Genomic DNA, 19,768 nt, shown 5'->3' with positions numbered 1-19,768 from the left:
GGAAGATACTGATGGTGGGTTATGACATCAAGTTGATTGAATGAAGTAAAAATAGTTCTATCATGAAATCACCTGAAAGCAGTCCTCCTTCAAGTAGCACACAAAGAAATATTTCAGCCACTGAAGAATGTTCTTGGTAACATACCAGCACTTAGGATGAGCTCTGAGGACCACCATCACCACAACAGAAAAAATACAGGTCATGTATGCTGCCAAAAAAAACAACTTGCAGGAAAGTGCTGAAGCTGACTGACGCAAATCCTGGGACTCCAGCTGAGAAACAAGCCCACAGATTCCCACGGCAGGGGAAAGGTGGGTCTCTGAAGGATGCTGAGATTTGTGACAGGCTCAGATATCATCTTTACAAAAATTGGAATCATATTTACAGCTTTGGAGGGACAGTGAAACACACCTGTGGATCAGTTTTTGAGTTACTCTGTTCATACAACTCCCACCTAGAGCTGCGAGTGGAGATGGAGAATGTACTATAGTAATTACTACATCATGAACATTGTGTAGTGAGAGAAAACACATACTGAATACACCAGGCAAGGTCCACGTTGCCATTCTGAATGTACTAAACTCTTTGATTAATGAGTCAAGATTGCTCTTGTGTTTTTTTATACCAGTTAATTTCTGGAAGACAGAAGTCGTAGCATTGGTAGCCATTTAACTGAGTGTATCAAGCCATGCAGCAAGCTCCAAAGAATCTCATTTTTTTTAGTTGTTGTAATTGTTAACACACTTTTTATGTGGGACTGTTAGTAAGTAATGTGCCCAACACGGAAGCAATTTCCATAAGATAAAAACCATGTGGTATTCATATATCTGCAAAATCCTATCTGAGCAATGTAAACAGACTGTGAGGATCAAAGGCTGCTAAGTTTGCCAACTTCTGGTAGTGGTACGGCAAATACAGAGGCCAGTTGTCCGTCATGGGTGGGCGTTTGACAGTTTCATTCAGTATGGCAGAAAAGAATGCACTGTGTTGCAAGCAGTGATTCATTTTCTTGGGTGTGGTCCTTTCCATTAGAAAAGAGCCTGTCATGTCAGGTCAAAACAATTTACGATGCCCTTATCAGTATGTCTTTAATGTGCCACAGCCCCTCAAACATTGATATGCTAATGTTTAGTGTTACGCTGTCAAGGTTAAAATCTGCTTGTTGTGGGGGTTTAAGGGGTATGTGGCTAGCCCCTCGCATCACATCACTTGAGAGTTGACTAAGTATCAGCGGTCCATTCTGTGGTGAACTTTCAACTCAAAAATGTTGTTTTCACACAGTGACCCCATTTACCTCCAGTTCTATTCCAATTTATGAGCAAAAGAAATGGCCCATCCAGTCATTACAAAATACTGTTCTGGGGTGGGGCCAATATTATTTTATGGGCTGCCCCACATAAAATTTTATGTTGACTTTGGCAGTGCAAATACGTCACAGATTTGATGTAGTGAATTTTAAAATGATCATATTAAAGGCAAACCCTGTTAATTGCTGCTGTGAAATGAGTTAGACATTGTACATCTTTAATGTTGGTTGACTGAAGACCCATTTAATAAATTTATTCTTTATTGCAGCTTGTGTGAATTCAAAACTGTTTTTTAATCACACAGTTAAAAATATTACATGAAATGTTAAGTATACTCTATATTTTATTTTGTCTAAAGTCTAAACTTAAATGCTCTCAACAACATGTCAGATGACTGATTTTAGTCTTCATTCATCATTTGCAGTTTAGTCTAACTGCTAAACATTTTTTATGTATTATGTTTTACACATAATCTTCAAGATGAATTCCACATTAGAGCGTTCAGTTTTACTTCAGTGTTATATGAAAAAGATTTGGGCACTTTTGCTACCAGTTGGTAAATCAAAAGCATGATAAGTTCTTTCGGTTTCTTTTTTCCCCCCTTTTTCTGACAGAAGCCCACAGTGTACATACACAACACATTCCTTAAATAATCAAGGTTATGCACACTTTTCATAATATGATTATGACAAATACAGAGCAAATGTAATTCAGGTTGTTTTTATTATCAGAAGAAAATTAAAATAAACAGTGCTGTGGCAAGTTTAGAGATTTAATGACAGTTTAATTTCATATTAATAAGCATTGGCTAGTGTGTCCTGCTGTCTGGCAGATCTGAAAGTTAGCTGTTTTGTGCAGTTCACCACTGTCCTGCTAAGAAAACCCTGAAACACAACAAAAGAGAGAGGCAGACAGAGGCAGACAGAGACAGGGAGACTCTGGCTCCCATTCTGGTTTTAGAGACTTTAGGAACCACCAGTAAGCCTGCGTTCTGGGAATGCAGTGTTCTTGTGTGGCAATAGGGTACTATGAGCTCTGATGCACCCTGAATCCTGACTAAAAATCGTCACATAAACTATTAGGATGCAGAAAGTCACATAACAGGCATATTCAAATGAATATTAAAATAATCTGCATTAATTACTTTATCTTTAGCTAGGTCAGATAAAAAATCAGACCGTGGACTGGGAGAGTGGCACACTAAAACAATTAAAATTGGCTTTCGTGTTTTCCAGGTTTGGTGTGAAAGACTAAGAACAAGGCTTTTCGATGAATTAGAACTGAGTTTTTTAAGTTTAGGGTTAATAGGCTTGATTAAGGAATGGTTGCCACTCCATCTCAAGGAATAGTACTAATATGACTGAATGGAGTAGCCAATTTATGCATACTTTTCATGATACAGTTAGGTTTCAGTAAGACAAAACAAATCAATATTATAATCTAATGTTAAATTATTGACTAACACAGCAGGATCAGATGTTTAAGAGCCCACATTTGCCCCCTATACTATTGCAGTGGAGGTGTTTTTTATTTGTTTTTATGTATAACTCCTCTTCTGTTTACTTTCAATTTAATTAATTTAAGTGGTTGGGGGGCAGACACAGTCTCTATGGGGTTTTGGATGGGTAACTGCTCTAAAGGAGGCACAGAAAATCACGTAGGACTGCAGCTCTGCCTCCTACACTGTAATGAATTACAACAGTATCTTAGTGTTTTTTATAATTGTAAAATACTGTTAAATATTCATCCACAGCATGGAAATTAACAGTTGAATCAGTCAGTTAACAATAACAATAGATAACTGTAATTTAACAGCATAAAACTATGGATTGCTGTAAATGATGTTAGAGCAGTATCTTACTGTATATTAAAAAAATTATAATAAAATACTGCTAAATATTCATCCCCACATGTAAATTAACAGTTAATGCTTAGTTAAGAATAACAAAATGTAATTTAACAGTCTAAAACAGTATTTAGTATATAGGCACCACATTCCTAACAAGTCTTGTCAAGATCCACCAGCATCTTACTGATATTTGTGGACTTATGTTTCTGTTTTGATGATACCACTTCTTTATTAATCGAACTTTTCACATTACTCAAGTCATTTTTGAGTGACAACATGTGACAGGATATTTCTGAACCTGACTTTGGACAGCACAGCTTCTTCATCACTCTGAGCAGTCCATGTGGACTTCAACCAAAGAGGTAAAGTCATTTTTATCTCCAAAAACTGTCAGTGTCCAGTATTGTTCTGTCTGCATGATTATTACACGAGGGGTAAGTTACACCTTGAATGCAGCATGCGGCACAGCGTGCTTACGAAAACAGAGTTCAGACTTCTTCAAAGTTTTCTGAAGAAGACAGTTTGCTGGTTATTCATAACAAATAGTCCAAGCAAGTGTCCACAAGGGGGTGTCACAAGGTTCTGTTTTAGGCCCCCTCTTGTTAATTATGTACATTAATGATGTGGGATGAAATGTGTCTGATGCTAATATGCATTTTTATGCCGATGACACATAATTTACTGCTATGGGTCATCCCCTACCAATGCTGTTGAATCACTGCAGAAGGCTTTTAATGAGATCCAGTACAAATTTCTACAGCTAAAACTAGTACTCAATGCTGGTAAGACTAAGCAAATGTTGTTCTCAAAGCCAAGAAAAGGGCTGATAAACATCCCCACAGTATTTACCCTTGAGGGAAATGAAATTGAGGTGGTACATCTGTATAAATGTCTTGCTATTCTGCTTGATGACACCCTTACATTCAAAGCTCACATTGAAAATCTTGTTAAGAACTTTAAACTGAAACTGGGTTTCTTATTTAGAAATAAATTCTGTTTTCCTTTCAATGTCAAGAAGTGCCTTGTCTCTGCAACTCTTGTACCCATTTTAGATTATGGAGATCTGTTGTATATGAATGCTTCAGCTCAATGTCTGAATAAGATTGATTCTGTTCATCATGCTGCCCTGAGGTTCATTACTAACTGTAGGGCTCTAACCCATCGCTGTGAACTATACTCCAGAGTACAATGCCCTCACTCGCTACCAGGAGGTTGATTCACTGGTACACCTTCATATACAAAGCAATACTTGGACTACTGCCACCCTACATCTGCAGCCTCATCACGCTAAGGAGCGTTAACTCTTATGTTCTGCGCTCCAATGACCAACTGCTGCTCTCTGTTCCACCTTATTGCACAGAGCAGGGAAAAAGGGCCTTTGTTTTCTCTGCTCCTACCTCATGGAATAAGCTGCAAAGGACATGAAACTAACAGAACTGATTCGATTGAGTGATTTTAATTCCAAAATGAGAACACCTAAGACTGACTCCCTGATTTGTACTTGTTTTAATTGAATTGTTTTTATAATCAAATTGAAATTTTTAACTTTGTAACTTGTGCTGCCACTTGGCCAGGACGCCCTTAGAAAAGAGATTTTTAATCTCAATGGGCCAATTTTCCTGGTAAAATAAAGGTTTAATAAAAATAATAAAAAATTTAAATTGATGTGAGATATCAAATAGGTTTGTTTCATAGCTTTAAGAAAATGTTTGAGAGGCTTGCCAATAGTTTTTCATTGAAAAAATGAATTCATTTAAAGAGTCAAAACCGTTTTTGGTTTTGCTCATAGTATTAATGTCATGTTGTTAGGTACGTGTGTGTGTTATCGGTATCGGCCTTTAGGAGCTGAAAGTTATCGGTATCGGTTTTACAAAACAGTTATCATGCATCCCTACTATTTCATTAGGTCTGTTTCACCTGGTCAGGCTGCTAAAATTAGCAAAGCAAGCTCTAACTTAGCAAGTTTGAAGTCAGTTAGCTAGCGTTAGCAATCTGGGGTTGTTTCTGACCTTTGTAAGCCTTGTTAGCATCTTATCATTAACTCATTGAATTTCATTTAAGAGTTCTGACAAATATAGGCCAGCCTATTAACAATACATCAGGTACCAGTACCTCCCTCCATTAGTTTGTTCACATTTTTATATTTTACCAGTGATGTTGTGTTGCTAAATTTTTGTTTGTCTGTTTGTTTTACAGGCACTCGTCATCAGTGTTAAAAGCTTTCTTTTTCTTGGAAGTCGTCGCTCTTCTTCTGCCTCCTCACTGGGCCTTTTCCCATTCGCAAAGAAACTTTCCAAACAAGTCTGTTTTTTACTCATTTTGCTAGCTTGTGGGTTAAATTTGAGCGCTCAAGTGACCGAGATGTAACGGTCATTTTTCAAAAGTAAAGATTTTTCAAACTAAAAGATCCTTGGACTCAGATAATAAATAAAACGGAAATAATTAAGAATTTCTTGTGCGTCCCGGTACCAGGTGATCCACCGACCGGTACCAAAATACAGTAGTATACTGTTAAAAAAAAAAAACAGTTTGGCGTGATTGATAGTCTTGCTATAAGAGAGTAAGAAAGGCACGCGTAATTTTAGTATATATCTACCCTGATCCTTAGCCAGCAGTTTCAAATTTGATACAACGTCAACCACTCTGGTCCTATTTGACTCTGGTTTTCCAGAGAAAACAGACAGGGGAAAAAGGCGAGAACTGGCCACTGCAGCCTTAACAATACACTTTTCATCACAGAGGAGGAGTAAACCAGAGGGTGGCAGTTCTGCAACTTCATGGTTGCGAACTGCCGTAAAACGTCAGAGAAGAAGACGAGAAACGACGAAGAAGAAGTCAGGAAGCAGCCGCTTCAGTGGGGGTAGTCTATGTAAAGACGGTGAACAGTTCTCCTCGGATTTTCCCATTAAATAATCAAAACGTCGTACACAATGAGGTAATCATTAAATGCAATTGTGTTTTACAGTTTTATGCAAGAAACATGCTAATTGTAGTCCCTAGCTCCTGTGTTAGTAGAAGGGGTTATGTTATCCTAACATGACGCTAGCGGCGTGCATTGTTTGAACGTTGGCTAACAGCTAACGTGTTTGCGAGGTAGCGACTTCAATATCGTTATTCTTGATTTCAAGTTTCACGTCGCGAAGTGTCTTGTTAGATTATTTCTTAGCTGTAGATGAATTTGTCCTTTTCTAAAGCAGTTCATCAACTATCGAGTGGGCTAACGCTAGCTAACATCGCCCTGGCAAGTAGCTGCGCGAATGAATGAACCTGTGTTGATTTGTATGGCACCGTAGCACATTAGTACATTAGGTTAGTGAGATGTCTTTAACGTTCATGTTCAGAATGGGATGAAATAGTGCCTAAACAGACTACTGATAACAGTAGCTCCGACGAGCAAATGTGTGTGAGCATTCCCGACATGTTGCTGTGTTTGTGTCCAGAGGGGACCGCGGCAGGGGCCGGGGAGGCCGCTTCGGGTCCCGGGGAGGACTGGTCCAGGGGTGAGTTCAGCCACCGAGCTGCTATTTCTTTTATGTTGACAGCGTGAAGTCATTATCAACGAACCACAAACTGCTCATCTTTTCTTTATTCCTGTTTAGGTACCGTCCATTTGTCCCACACATCCCGTTTGATTTTTATGTGGTGAGTAAAATGAGTTAGTGTTAAACAGGAGCTTCAGCTCGTGAAAAATAACGATTTCATGGCTGTTTTTTGGGTCACATGATTTCCAGGGAAAACAAAAAATGAAGAAAATAAAATTTCTGATATTGATTTTGAAAAAAAAAGGCTGCAGTTCTTACTGTAACAGTTTAAGTATTCATCGTCATAAGAAAAAAATAAGTAACTCAAATGTCTGAAATGCTCCATCATTAGACTCTGACCTCTTGATATTCCTGAACAGCTTGCACTTGTTCATACAGGGCAGACACAAATGAACCAATGGATGCTTTAAGGAGTTTCACTGCTCTGTGGTTCAGAGTCTCAGTCTGTCACCTCTGACAGCCAGCATCGGTGTTGGATGTGGTCGGTCATAGTCAAAAGTGTGCTCTGTTGCTCCTGTAACCCCACCCAGCGGTGATGCCACCGGGTCCTGGGTCAGACCTGCACATTCCTGCACGAAGCTCAGAAGTTTTCAGGGGATGTTAAATTAAATCACAGTTATAGAATGTTTTTCTTTTCTGTGGCATTTGTGTCCTCCACATAAAACTACCTCAGTGGTTTACTCGTGTGACTTGGGTGGTAGTAGTAAGCACATGAAGCGCTGAGCAGTGGTGTGTGCACTGAAGCAGACTGTTGTTTATCACCAGTGTGAGATGGCCTTCCCCAGAGTGAAGCCAGCACCTGACGAGACGGCTTTCAGTGAGTGTCTGCTGAAGAGAAACCAGGACCTGAGCCCCACACCTGCAGAGCAGGTCAGTCCACAGACGTATGCTGACTAAATAACAATCAGTCTCACCAATATTAGTTCATGCAGTGCGTTGTTTGTGTTCACTGACGGAACCCCTGGTTGTTGGTCTCTTCCTGCATCTAGTCCTCCATCTTGTCCCTGGTCACAAAGATCAACAATGTCATAGACAACCTGATTGTTGCACCTGGCAACTTTGAAGTGGTGAGTCGTTTTTTCAACATCCTGAATGACTTGATATGCAGATCAGTGTGTGTAGTGTACCATATCACTACCACATCGCTGAATGTGATGAAGGCTGCTTTGACTTGCTTCCCTCACAACAGTCACAATACTAAATTAACTGATGGACTGTTATACTAGAACATCTCATTCTCCAAGTTTAACAATCTATCAACGTAAACTGAGCAGCAACATTTAAATATCCTGAAAACTATACAGTATTATTTGAAGAAACCTATTGAATGTCTCGTTAAGTATCTTAAAGCAACGTAAAATCGTACTTCAGTGTAAATATTTGCAGACTAACAATAGATCTGGAGCCTGTGAATGATAGGAGCTACTTAATATTACTGCATTATACGTTAATAATGTTGTGTCTCTTGTCTCTTCATAGCAAATTGAAGAGGTGCGTCAGGTGGGCTCTTACAAGAAGGGCACCATGACAACAGGACACAACGTTGCTGACCTGGTTGTGATCCTCAAGATCCTCCCTACATGTGAGTGATCAGGAGGAAATCATGTCATCTGCGTAGAAATGTAATAATGCAAAGTGGAACCCTGTTAAAAAGTTACTGCTGGTAATGTGCATATCATTTCTGAGTCTAAGGCTTCTGAATGTGTTGGGTCTTGTCACATCAAGGTGTTGGCAGCCCATAAAGCCTGCAGGGTTATAGCAGCAATGAGACAAATCATAGTCTGGTATTATGGTTTAATACAATATCTCATTGCCAAAGAAGCAGTGTTGAGTTGCTCATTATGAAGGACAATGCTGCTTTACTATATTAAAGACCCCTGTGGATCAGTCTGAACGCTCTTTGTCACTCTAATGTAAAGTGAGCATATTGGGATCCCTTTGTAATTTAATGAGTGTATAATTGGATCGTGATGATTTTTTTCTTGTACAGTGGAAGCAGTTGCTGCTCTCGGCAACAAAGTAGTGGAGACCCTTCGCACTCAGGACCCCACTGAAGGTGAGGGACTGATGTTCACTTCCTGACAGCTTCAAGAAAATGGAATAAAGTCCATGCTCTAAGTTTAACAGTGGAATTCATTAGACATTTTTACTGTATTTAATTCAGGATTGTTACATTCAGTGATTTAGTTGTGTGTCCCGTGAAAATAGTCACACACACATTGTATCTGTCAAGGTTTTAGTGATTGATCATTGTAACGGTAATGTAACTGTGTGCATATGCAGTGTGTATCTGATGGGCAGCTGACTGTGTGTGTATCTGCTGGTTTCAGTGCTGTCCATGCTGACCAATGAGACGGGCTTTGAGATCAGCTCAGCTGATGCCACCGTTAAGATCCTCATCACCACCGTCCCCCCCAACCTGCGCAAGCTGGACCCTGAACTGCACTGTACGAGCTTACTAGCACATGTATCCACAACACACACACACACACACACAGAATGTAGCAGAAGTGTCTCTGGGGCAACGCCGTAGCTGAGGGGTTAACAACTCCGACCATTAGCCACATTACCGTCCACAGGTGGAGTCTAGCCACTGTGCCCACTTCATTTTTGGAACATTATATTCTTTTTAAAAGGTTTAGAAAAATGTCAGAATGTCCTAGAAAAGTGTGCTTTTTCTACAACACATCTGGAAATCTGTGTAGAAACTTTGCTCCACCGTAAAATCGTACATTATGATCGATAAGTCTGTCACTGTATTTATCAAAATTTCAATAATTAACACCAAAAACATGTAAAGGATTTTTTGATATGCTAAAATTGAGGAGGCAGTGACAATAAATTGTACGGTGCAAACACCACGTTGCCACTTATGTGATGGAGTTTCATGGAAGTATCTGCCGTCTTTGCACTGTGTTGATTCTGGCAGACCTCGGTTGTATTAACTGAACACAGCTCCCTGGTTCAGCCTGGCTTCATTTTATTTTTGTTGTTTCTTCAGTGGACATCAAGGTGCTGCAGAGTGCTCTGGCCGCCATCCGCCACGCCCGCTGGTTTGAAGAGAACGCCTCTCAGTCAACGTGAGGATGTCTCCTTTAACTCCCACTGTTTCCTAATGCAGAGCTGATTCATGCATACACATCCACACAATCCGCTTCCCTGAATTCACTGGATTCTCTGCTGTTGATAAACTTCAGGGTCAAAGTGCTGATCCGCCTGCTGAAGGACCTGAGGCTACGCTTCCCTGGCTTTGAACCCCTCACTCCCTGGATCCTGGACCTGCTGGTAAGACCACAAGTCTGCTGCTTCACACTCCCTGAGTCCTGACATGTGACCTGACAACAGGACCAGGCTGAAAACCAAACCCCTGTGATTGCATGTACATCTTAAGCCTTGAATGGTATACTGGGCAGGTGTTGTATATGGTACATGTACACTGCGTTCATTCTGTTCCAGGGCCACTCTGCAGTGATGAACAACCCATCCAGGCAGCCCCTGTCCCTGAACGTGGCCTACAGGTTGTTTCCCACTCACCTCAGTTTTCATTCAGATACAGTCACTATAGATGCGACGTTGTCTGTGTGCGCTGTGTTGGACTCTGTGTTTGTGTTTTAAAGACGGTGCCTGCAGATGCTGGCTGCTGGTCTCTTTCTACCCGGCTCCGTGGGCATCACTGACCCCTGTGAGAGTGGAAACTTCAGAGTACACACAGTGATGACTCTGGAGCAGCAGGTACGTCTGCTCCTGTCGGTTTACTGCAGGCCATACAGTGAGCCGTTCTGCTCTGTATGATTTGTGTCTTTAAAAGTCAGACTCATCATTACTGCTGTTTTGGTGGAATTTGGGATAAACTGAGACACACAAGTTATGTTTGCAATAATGTAGAAGGCAGTAATAAACAGCGATCACACACATCTGGACAACTGTGTGCTCGAACAGGCCAGCATGGGTCACACCAGCTGTCTGATTTATGACACGCTGAACAGGATTGAAAGCTCTCATAGTGATGCATGAACCTGATGACAGTGTGATAACGCTCAGTTTGTGTGTTTGTGCAGGACATGGTGTGTTTCACAGCTCAGACACTGGTGAGGGTGCTCTCTCATGGAGGTTACAGGAAGATCCTTGGCCTCGAAGGAGATGCCAGCTGTAAGATAATCTCATTCTTCAATATGAGGAGTATAGATGGGTTTCCTATTTACAGCAGGGGAATAGAAAGCTCATTGCTGCGTTGTCTTGATAGCTTATATATGAAGATTTTCAGCACTTCGGAATACAGCAAGTAAAAATGCTTTGTACAGGTGAATGTGTTGGGGTGCTCGTCCTCGCATTTCCAAAACGGTCCTTTAACTCACACCTTGTCAAACACCTGTGGCATTAATAACACTAACCTGCTCTACAGGGAATACTGGAATGTTAGGCTGAATTTCCAGCTGTTTGCCTGCAGCACAAGTTGAGTGCAGATAAGACCTGGTTCTGGATATTATAATAGTAATATAAGCATGTATGAAAATTCTGCTGTTTCCTCAAAATATATGGGACTCTAGATACATGCCAGATGTCACACTGCAGTGTATACAGGCCAAGCTTCATAAGAAACTATGTCAGGATGAGATTTGATCTGAAGTATTATTCATCAGGCACACAGTCTTCAGCTCTGTCTGCTGTCACCAAGACCCACAGTGAAACTCAACACGTCAAACTGATCACCGAAGCTACTAAACACACAGTAGCCTCCTCACCAGGATGGACAGGCACAGTGTATGCACATAAACCATCCATGCACCACCTCCCACACATAAAGCTCTATTTGTAAAAGAGTGTGCTGTGAGAATGTGCACACCTCACACAGACTTCAGACCAGGCCAGGCGGACTTCATAAATGTGACAGAAAGAATGCAAATGCCTCTTGACTTCTTAATGTGAAGTCAACTTTTAAACAAAATTTCATTTTAAAGTGTTCATGTGTACATTGCACTGTAATCAGTGATCGTTACCACAGACCGTGAAATGAGCCCTTTCAAACCAAACTCCAATACAAGAGATGGAGGACATTCTAAAGCTCAGCTGTCGTAAGTTCTTTAAGTCATAAAGCATGACAAATAATTGTGCTTCCAGTACTCTTTCATCCAATATGATATTCCCTTGAATCTATTATCTAGAAGTTTGAGAGTTGTAGAATAGATGAATGTGCAGGTACGGGGCAGCCTCAGCCTCTTCTCTGTATTTCCACATGGGACATCATTTATGTATCGACCCGTGACTCCACAAATAAAATGAACAAGAACTAATCAGACTGTTGTTGCAGACCTGGCGACAGAGATGTCCACCTGGGACGGTGTGATCGTCACGCCGTCGGAGAAGGCCTATGAGAAACCCCCAGAGAGGAAGGAGGAGGAAGATGAAGCTCTGGAGGAGGGAGGAGATGGAGAGGATGAGAGCATGGAGACCCAGGAGTGATGAAGTGTTCAGGTTGGAGCGTCTCCACATTTTACCACCGACAGTACAGGAGTTCATTCCATTAACTTTTTCCAGTGATGCATGTGTGTCGCTGTTTCCTGCCAAGCGTTAAATATCAGTATTTCTTTGACAAGCAACTTTAGAGAGGCTTAATCAGCTAAATACAATCAACTCTGTTGCTCTCAAACGATCAATCAAATTCCATTGAAGAAACACGTCCTGAGGTCAGTTCATAACACGTTTACCTGCGTACACCTAATGCAGTTATGCTGCTTTTTGTTGTGCGATGGAGGTTTTTGAGGTCAACCACCACAGTGATGTGTGTAAACTGACCACCAGAGGTTCATATGTTCACTTCACATCTCTAGTCATCCCTAACACACTTGTTCTGCTCACTTTCTGCAGTGACTGTGGGTCAGTGTATTGAAGACGTCCTTTCGGCTGGGCCATGGCGTGGACAGAAACAGCAGCAGGAACAACAGAGAAAGGACTGGCCTCATTTTGTTGTCAGTTTTTAACTTCCCTTTGGTTTTTACTTCTTATTTGTAACTGTAAACGATCTTGAATTAAACTTTTTTTGTTTGTAAATTATCTTGAGTCTTGTTATTTGTGCCAAAATCAAAGCAGATATTGACGAGTCCAAGCTAAAAGTAGCAGTCCAGCCACACACATGCTCTTTATTACAGGCAGCGATATAACTCTTCAACAAAATCAAATGTGGGAGATATTTATAGGTTAGATTTGTGCACACAAATGAGTAGATGGGTGCACATTTTCACAGATACTGAGGTCCCAACATCGTGTAGGTGTGCACTAATAAAAGGTGATCTGGGTGACAGGAATGTCCAGTCAGAATGGTAACAAAAATTCAGGCCGTGATAGTGATGATATATCAGATTCTATGTAAGAAAACATGCCTTTGCTCTTATTATAAATACATCCCTCATTCATGCTTTAGCATTTTCAATTTATAGTCAGCATCTCTAAAACTAATGTGGGAAGAATGTTGAAAATCCAAATGTGTTGGATGAAGACAAAACCAGGCAGAGGTGTGCTTCTCCAAGATGGTGCTGGGTGACCAGCAGCTGGTTGCGGTAGAACTTAACCCTCTTTACCTATTTTTTCTTTTTTCTATAATAAATGGGCATTTTTCTTTATATTTGTGGTTGCCTATTTGCACATTTGAATTGCTCTTATTTGCACCCCCCCCCTTCTGTAACAGTAAATTTCTCCATTGTGAGATTAATTAAGTCTTATCTTCAGGTAATATCCACACTAAAGTTTACACAGCAGATCATCCATACAATAAAAGAAAGGTGAAGCAACCTTAGACCACTGTGGATTGTTTTTAGAAAGCCTGTCTGTGTCGTAGTATACACCCCAGGTATCTCATATGAGCCAGTGTGAGGGCAGACACCACAGGATAGAAAGTACAAATACAATCTCGTGTGAGTTGCATACTGCTACTACTGTTTGTAGCAGCAGCACACTTAGTATATTCATTTTACTGAACAAGGTCCTTCTGTGTCAGGCTAGATCTTTTTTTTTGTTTGCTTTTGTTTTTTTTGACCCACTAAAGAAGATTTACTAGCATCTGGTGAGTTTCTACTTTCAGCATTCTTCCTGGAAAGAATTGTATGAGCTGCTAAGTGACTGAAATTTCAGAGTATTGGGAGATATCGCTGCAGGACTGGGATGTGTAGAATGAGGGGATCATGATGGAAGAGGGTTAGCTTTATGTGAGTGTAAGGAAATGAGGACAGCAGTGGGCTCTGTGCAGCATCACTACACTTCAGCACTGTGACCCGGGTCAGGGTTTCAAGAGTCCTCATGGATGCAACCCATCACTTATTTTGACGGTATTTGAAGGATTTGGATGCCCTGCCACGATTTCAAAATGTGATCACAGTATATCTGCAGCTGCTGTCTTCACAAAATGATCATTGTATTAATCCTGTTAGAGTCTGATCTCAGCCCTCCTTGTAGCTCCTCAGATGGAACCGTCCAACGTGTATCTGGGTTCACGGCTTGAGTTTGAGCCAAGGGTGGACCATGGTCAGGATGGAGAGCACGGAGGAGGCCAGGCCGCAGGCCCCAACAAAGCCTGGCCCTGTAGGATAAATCCCCAGCCGGTCTAGTGGAATGACGATATCACAACTGTTCTTCAGCAGGTCCAACAGCAGTGGCGGGTTGTTGTACAGCACCGTCACCAGCAGGTGGAGCTGTCTGCGGACCCACGCCGACATGACAGGCATGGCGATGGTGGCCGGAGCGGCAGATGAGGAGGGGGAGGATAAGTGGTCAGCGGGTAGGGTGGTGCTCGGGTAGGGTGAGGGTGGAGATTTGGTGGCTCTGTAACGCTCCTCACACTCAATGAGGAGGCGGAGCTCGTACACGTCTCGAGTCAGGTTAAGGATCAGAGCGAAGAGGTAGTACCTGCAGAGTTGAACCAACAGTTGGGATTCACTGAATTTGGACCGACAGTACAATCAGTTGACTATTAACAAATAATCAACAAGAAATTCTGATGAACAGAAATTTGATCTCATCTTAGATTAACCATTTATGTATCCAGTGAAAAATGAGGATCTTCCACTGCCACAGAAACTAATGTCTATATGCTGCTGGTGATGCAGATGCATGATGAACAGAAATCCAGAAATGGAGACTAATGAAAATGATGCAGGTTTGACCCCTGCTGACTGTCCACGGAGCTTTGTGGGACCAGAAAAGCAAACGACACAACAAAATCAATGTGTCTGTTAGCATTGCTTGACCAGTGGGGTATACTATGAAGCAGGTTCGACATAGCCAGACTTTCTTACTGTGAGCTGGCTCAACAAAATCCAATCAGAGATGATGGGTTTCATGACAGTTTCTTTGCTGACCCAGGTTATCTTCATCAGTGTGTGTTTACATAAAAAAAAGAGATGTCTGGTGTATCATTTGACTCAAAAAAAAAAAAAAACCACAACGCAATGCAATATGTAAAATCTGTGCTGCTGTAATTACAGAGCTATGTTCACTACTAATTACTTTACTAACTACTAATGTTGGCCTCACTAAGTTTAACATGTTCCCTCAGCTGAGAATCTGTATCACCCATACAGAATATCATCAGGAAAAGAATTAATCAAAGGGTGGCACTTTGGGCGTACAGCATAAGCTACCATGGCGATCTTGGTAGGTTAAAAGAGAGCCAACTTTGTGATTTTAAAAACTCTGGTTTCAGGCTCGACCTTACCAAACCATTCATCTCGCTTCATAATACACCCCTCAGGAGCTCAGTCATTAGCTTAGCTGTGGTTTTCCATGTCAGGTTTAAATCTGCATTGTCTAACTTTGTCCTGCTACCGCTTAAAAAGTGACATGAGCCACTCTTGACTCCAGAAAGAAACTCACTCACCTGAACGATCTCTGACTCCATTTGTGCTGGTCCAGTTTGGAGATGAGGCCTGTTTTTCCAGCCCACAGGATGTTGTCACAGGCAAAGTACATGGCTCTGTTGAGGTGGCTGATGGTCAGGCAGAGCCTCAACACACTGTCAGAAAGGTGTATGGCCCTCTTGGCAGCCTCCAGCGCCTCCACAGAGTTTCCCAGACGCAGCACTTTGGGACACAAACACACATAAGCCACAGTCCTTCAGCTTTGGTGCTTGGAAAAGAAGTCAAACTGGCTGCTCCACTCACACTTTCTTGTCAGGCTCATGTGTGCTTCCAGTTGACTGACGGTTTTCTTAAGTTCAGCCGCTGCCCCACCCTTCTGCAGAGTGTAACCCAGCAGGGTGCAGGCATACTGAGCAGCCCTGTGAGTGGAGAACACACATGCTCATTAAGCTGACCACAAGGCTGTTTCATAAAAGAGCATCAGGAAAACAGACTTATTATTAAAAGTAGATGTAAAGCCATCAATCCGCTCAGTTAGGCCACTGTATCAGCTTATTGCAGGTCTATCCGCATCTCTTTCAGCCAGTAAGTAAAAAATGTCAGTACAGAAATGCCCACACAGAGCACTGACGAGTAGATAATTACACTGTGATATGTCTTGGTCACAATTTAAAAAACAGAATAAGGGATCTGTATCAAAATTGCTGTATATGTAAGATGTTGATATATCATTATCAGACTTTTAGAACTCCCAAATATCAATATCAGCATTGGCCTACAAAATCCAGTATCAGTTGGGCTAGTGCCTGACTTGAATGAGCCTAACAACACTGAACGAGGATTAAAGTGTTTCATAAAGCCAACTCAGACCTGATGAGATCAGGCTCGCTAAAAACCTGATTCAATAACTGAAAAACATACCTGACACATCAGACACTGATCACATCAATTCACAGAGAAGAAAACAGATGTGCAGCTTGTGATGCTGGCAGCACAGAGCATAAGTGTTAAATATGGAGCACTGAGAGTACAATATTACATCATAAACTAACAAAATCACTACAATTAAGAAAGCAAAAGAGACCTGTTGGCAGTAAGTTATCAGTCAGCAGGCAGGTTTTGCAGGCTCTTCTTGTTGTTGTTAATGAGGTTTATTTCAATTGCAATGAATTTGAAAGCAGGGATGTCAAAATGTGATCAGTGAAAAGCAACCTTGAAATGAACACTGTGCCACAGTCAGACAGATTGAATGTAACAACTAGCCTAATAGCCCCATGGTAATAAAGACTTACCATGCCCCCTCTAAATGTTTAGTTGAGCCAAAATTCAAGCAAAGGGAACATACGAAGGATTCAAATGCACTTATATAGTCAAACAATAAAGAGAACGAGCAGGTTTCCCCACATTTAACCATACTCTACATTTATTACAGAACCATAACTCAGTGGTAGAACTGACTGTGGTGCAGCTCACACACAACACCGAAATCTACTGTTAGCTAACTGTAGACTAGAGCATTAAGACTTAAGGAAGAAATTAACTTTTAAATCAAATGTATAACATTAAACCAAGTCAGACCAATTCAGCTGAAAGTGTTATCACTGTAAGGTCGAAGCTACAACTAACCAGTTTGAACAACGTTAGTTTTATACTTGTATCAACCTAGCAAATGTGCAAGTTAACAAAGGCTACCTAACTAGTTGTGTGAGTAACTTGTGTTAAGGTTATCAATAGTTGCTAGCTACAGTGAGATTTCAAACGATATTGTAACTGTTAACAAAACTCGTAACATTACCTAATAACTCTCTCCTTGGCTTGGCTTTGAGCGTTAAACCGAACCCAGGACTCCATACTAGCTTGTTCTTCTTGGCCTGTAACTTAATGGTGGTTACGTTAGTTAACCTAACTAATTCAAGCTGCTACCTGTTTATGTCAGTAACTCTTTAGATGCTAGTTGGCAGGTAAGCTAGATGTGACAATGCTGAGCGCGATGTCTAGTGCTTTTAAACCGACAGGTTAGGAGTTTTAACCGCAGAAGAGCTAAACCATCTATTTAAATCTCGCGTTCCTCGCACACAGATATAAGTCGCTTCCGAGTCCCGTCTTCCGCTGCTGACGCCTCTTCTTCTTCTTCTTCTTCTTCTTCTTCTTCTTCTTCTTCCTCTTCTTCTTCTTCTTCTGCTTCTTCTTCTTCTTCTTCTTCTTCTTCGCAAAACAGCGCGTACGTGGCTTGTCGCCACACACTGGACTGGAGCAGAAGCTTGGCAGCAAAGTACAGGAGAGAACTCTTTCTCTTTGCTCGATCTTTTTGTTTTAAGTAATTAATCAAGAAAATATACATATACTTTTCGTAATGTATTACCAAGGAAACTGCTGATCCAGATTCCAGTGACTTGTGTCTTGGACTTACTGTCCTTATGGTATGTTCATCAGCCAGTTGTTTAGCATTGGGTTGTAAGAAAAATATCAATTACTGTAAATGTGTTGTATTTTGTCCTCCATTAACACTTGATATAAAACATTTGGGGGAAGTCTGCATTGGCTTACAGTGAGTCAGCATTAGATTATACTCTTTTAACCAAGTAGCTTTGTATTGCACCATGGAACTTTATTATTGACTTTGGGAACAGTGTGTGTCAGTAAATAATCTCAATTCAAACATCCACTTGCCAGCATTGTGGAGCTTTCAAACACAGTTCAAGGTTCTTCTTCAGAGAAAGGAGCAGTTCCAGGTGTTAACCTTGGACCCTTTCTCAGTGGATGTTTTGTGCTGTTTTCTGGGTGTAGTGCCCTGTGGTGTAGAAGTGAATGTTGGGGCAGGATTCTAGTGGCCCTCCTCCTCACTGACAACATGCTGTGCTCTGTTGGAGGGCTTGTGTGTGTTCTCTCTGTATTTCCATGTGGCCTGCTGTACTTCACTACTGCAGAGGAGTAGACTGACTATAACATAACCAACATACAGTATGTGCAAGTTCATGTCCGGCCTGGAGGTTTGGTGTCAGCAGTCAGAAACACAGTGAAGTCAGACTAGGTTTGAGTTTCAACAAAAAAAAACTCAACCTATGTGAATGATATAAAACTGTATATGATATGTATATAATGCTGTTTATACATGTGTACTTGTGCATTTACTGCATGTACATTTACATCAATCTTGCAAATGAAACTTCGCTGACCTCGGGGGACATGTCTCTCCTGCCCAATAGAACTGATGTCCTTGTTTCATGTAGACATTCAGTGAAGCTGTCTGACAGAGTTCTCTGAAAAGACATTCAATCATGAACTGGTAGCAGTACTTCATTAGCAGTTTGTAGAAATATGACAATGCCATTTTTTTATTTTTTATTTTAATATACAGTCAACATTACAAGAGCAGCACATCTTTACAAGAAAAGAACTACAAAATAAAAATAACACTATTCTAACAGCCAAATTCAATTCTTTAGTACATATTTTCAATATAAGTGTCAGAATAAACATGTTTGCCGTTTTGTGAATGGGATGATGTATATATTCTTTTCTGTTTGTGTCACCAAACAGACACGAAGAAAACACAGACTAGAGTGATAAATGGCTCATCAGTGGTTTTGATATGAGATGAAATGGTTCTGTAATTTAATATAGTGAGATACAAAAATAAATTAATCAGATATTTGGATATTTAACCAAAACCTGGTTTGAAAATTGTAGTTCCGTGTAAAATAGGATTCGTCTTTTTCCAGCACTCCCAGACTGGCATTTCACCTCCCTGTGACTCCTCAATGTTTCTGTCAATATGTGCAAGAAAAAAACCTCGTCGACGAGGTCTATCTGCAGACTCACAGTAGTTACAGGACATGCCCGCTGCATGATACACCTCAAAACGGTTAAGCTGAGGCGCCAATACCACTTGGTTAGGACTGATAAAAGATCTAAGAGGGCAGTGTTGTGTAGTGAAGTGTGTGTGTCATGACAACCCTGATTCCAAAAAAGTTGGGACACTGTAAAACGTAATGCAGTCATTTGCAAAGGAACTGTGATTAATTAAAGTGTTCCTGAGCCCATGCAGTAATCTCCTTTATCCAATCATGTGTTGACAAAGTGGTGAACCTCGCTCCATGAACAATTGTGTGTGAGCAACTGAGCCTTTCGAGGATGATTCATACCCAATCATGATACTATCACCTGTTACCAATCAACCTGTTCACCTGTAGAATGATCCAAACAGGTGTTTTTGGAGCGTT

General features: G+C 41.0%; 2 protein-coding genes across 2 annotated transcripts; one reads left to right on the top strand and one right to left on the bottom strand.

The window, feature by feature from the left end:
- Positions 1-5,985: 5,985 nt before the first annotated feature.
- Positions 5,986-12,750, top strand: ilf2 (interleukin enhancer binding factor 2). Its single transcript, XM_041954848.1, has 15 exons — positions 5,986-6,092; positions 6,598-6,657; positions 6,757-6,799; positions 7,465-7,569; positions 7,689-7,766; positions 8,179-8,281; positions 8,690-8,755; positions 9,030-9,146; positions 9,701-9,779; positions 9,897-9,984; positions 10,156-10,217; positions 10,317-10,431; positions 10,758-10,848; positions 12,008-12,171; positions 12,565-12,750. The coding sequence occupies exons 1-14, from the start codon at positions 6,088-6,090 to the stop codon at positions 12,157-12,159; spliced, it is 1,164 nt and encodes a 387-aa protein (XP_041810782.1). The 5' UTR covers positions 5,986-6,087; the 3' UTR covers positions 12,160-12,171; positions 12,565-12,750.
- Positions 11,930-17,668, bottom strand: pex11b (peroxisomal biogenesis factor 11 beta). The gene is made up of 4 exons (XM_041954849.1): positions 17,341-17,668; positions 15,849-15,964; positions 15,566-15,767; positions 11,930-14,595 (listed from the first exon to the last, which is right to left on the bottom strand). The coding sequence occupies exons 1-4, from the start codon at positions 17,394-17,396 to the stop codon at positions 14,181-14,183; spliced, it is 789 nt and encodes a 262-aa protein (XP_041810783.1). The 5' UTR covers positions 17,397-17,668; the 3' UTR covers positions 11,930-14,180.
- Between the last annotated feature and the right edge of the window lie 2,100 nt (positions 17,669-19,768).

Source organism: Chelmon rostratus, chromosome 16 (genome assembly GCF_017976325.1).
Source record: "Chelmon rostratus isolate fCheRos1 chromosome 16, fCheRos1.pri, whole genome shotgun sequence".
Classification (NCBI taxonomy): Eukaryota; Metazoa; Chordata; class Actinopteri; order Chaetodontiformes; family Chaetodontidae; genus Chelmon; species Chelmon rostratus.
The sequence above is the reverse complement of the archived record's forward strand: the minus strand, read 5'-3'. Positions and strand labels throughout refer to the sequence as shown.

Excerpts from the sequence above, each read along its gene's own strand:
- pex11b (XM_041954849.1), bottom strand. The coding sequence starts at position 17,396 with ATGGAGTCCTGGGTTCGGTTTAACGCTCAAAGCCAAGCCAAGGAGAGA. Across the intron at positions 15,965-17,340 it reads GCCAAGGAGAGAGTTATTAG|GGCTGCTCAGTATGCCTGCA; the intron begins GTAATGTTACGA and ends CTCCACTCACAG. Across the intron at positions 15,768-15,848 it reads CATGAGCCTGACAAGAAAGT|TGCTGCGTCTGGGAAACTCT; the intron begins GTGAGTGGAGCA and ends TGTGTCCCAAAG.
- ilf2 (XM_041954848.1), top strand. Across the intron at positions 8,282-8,689 it reads CCTCAAGATCCTCCCTACAT|TGGAAGCAGTTGCTGCTCTC; the intron begins GTGAGTGATCAG and ends TTTCTTGTACAG. Across the intron at positions 10,218-10,316 it reads TCCCTGAACGTGGCCTACAG|ACGGTGCCTGCAGATGCTGG; the intron begins GTTGTTTCCCAC and ends TGTGTTTTAAAG.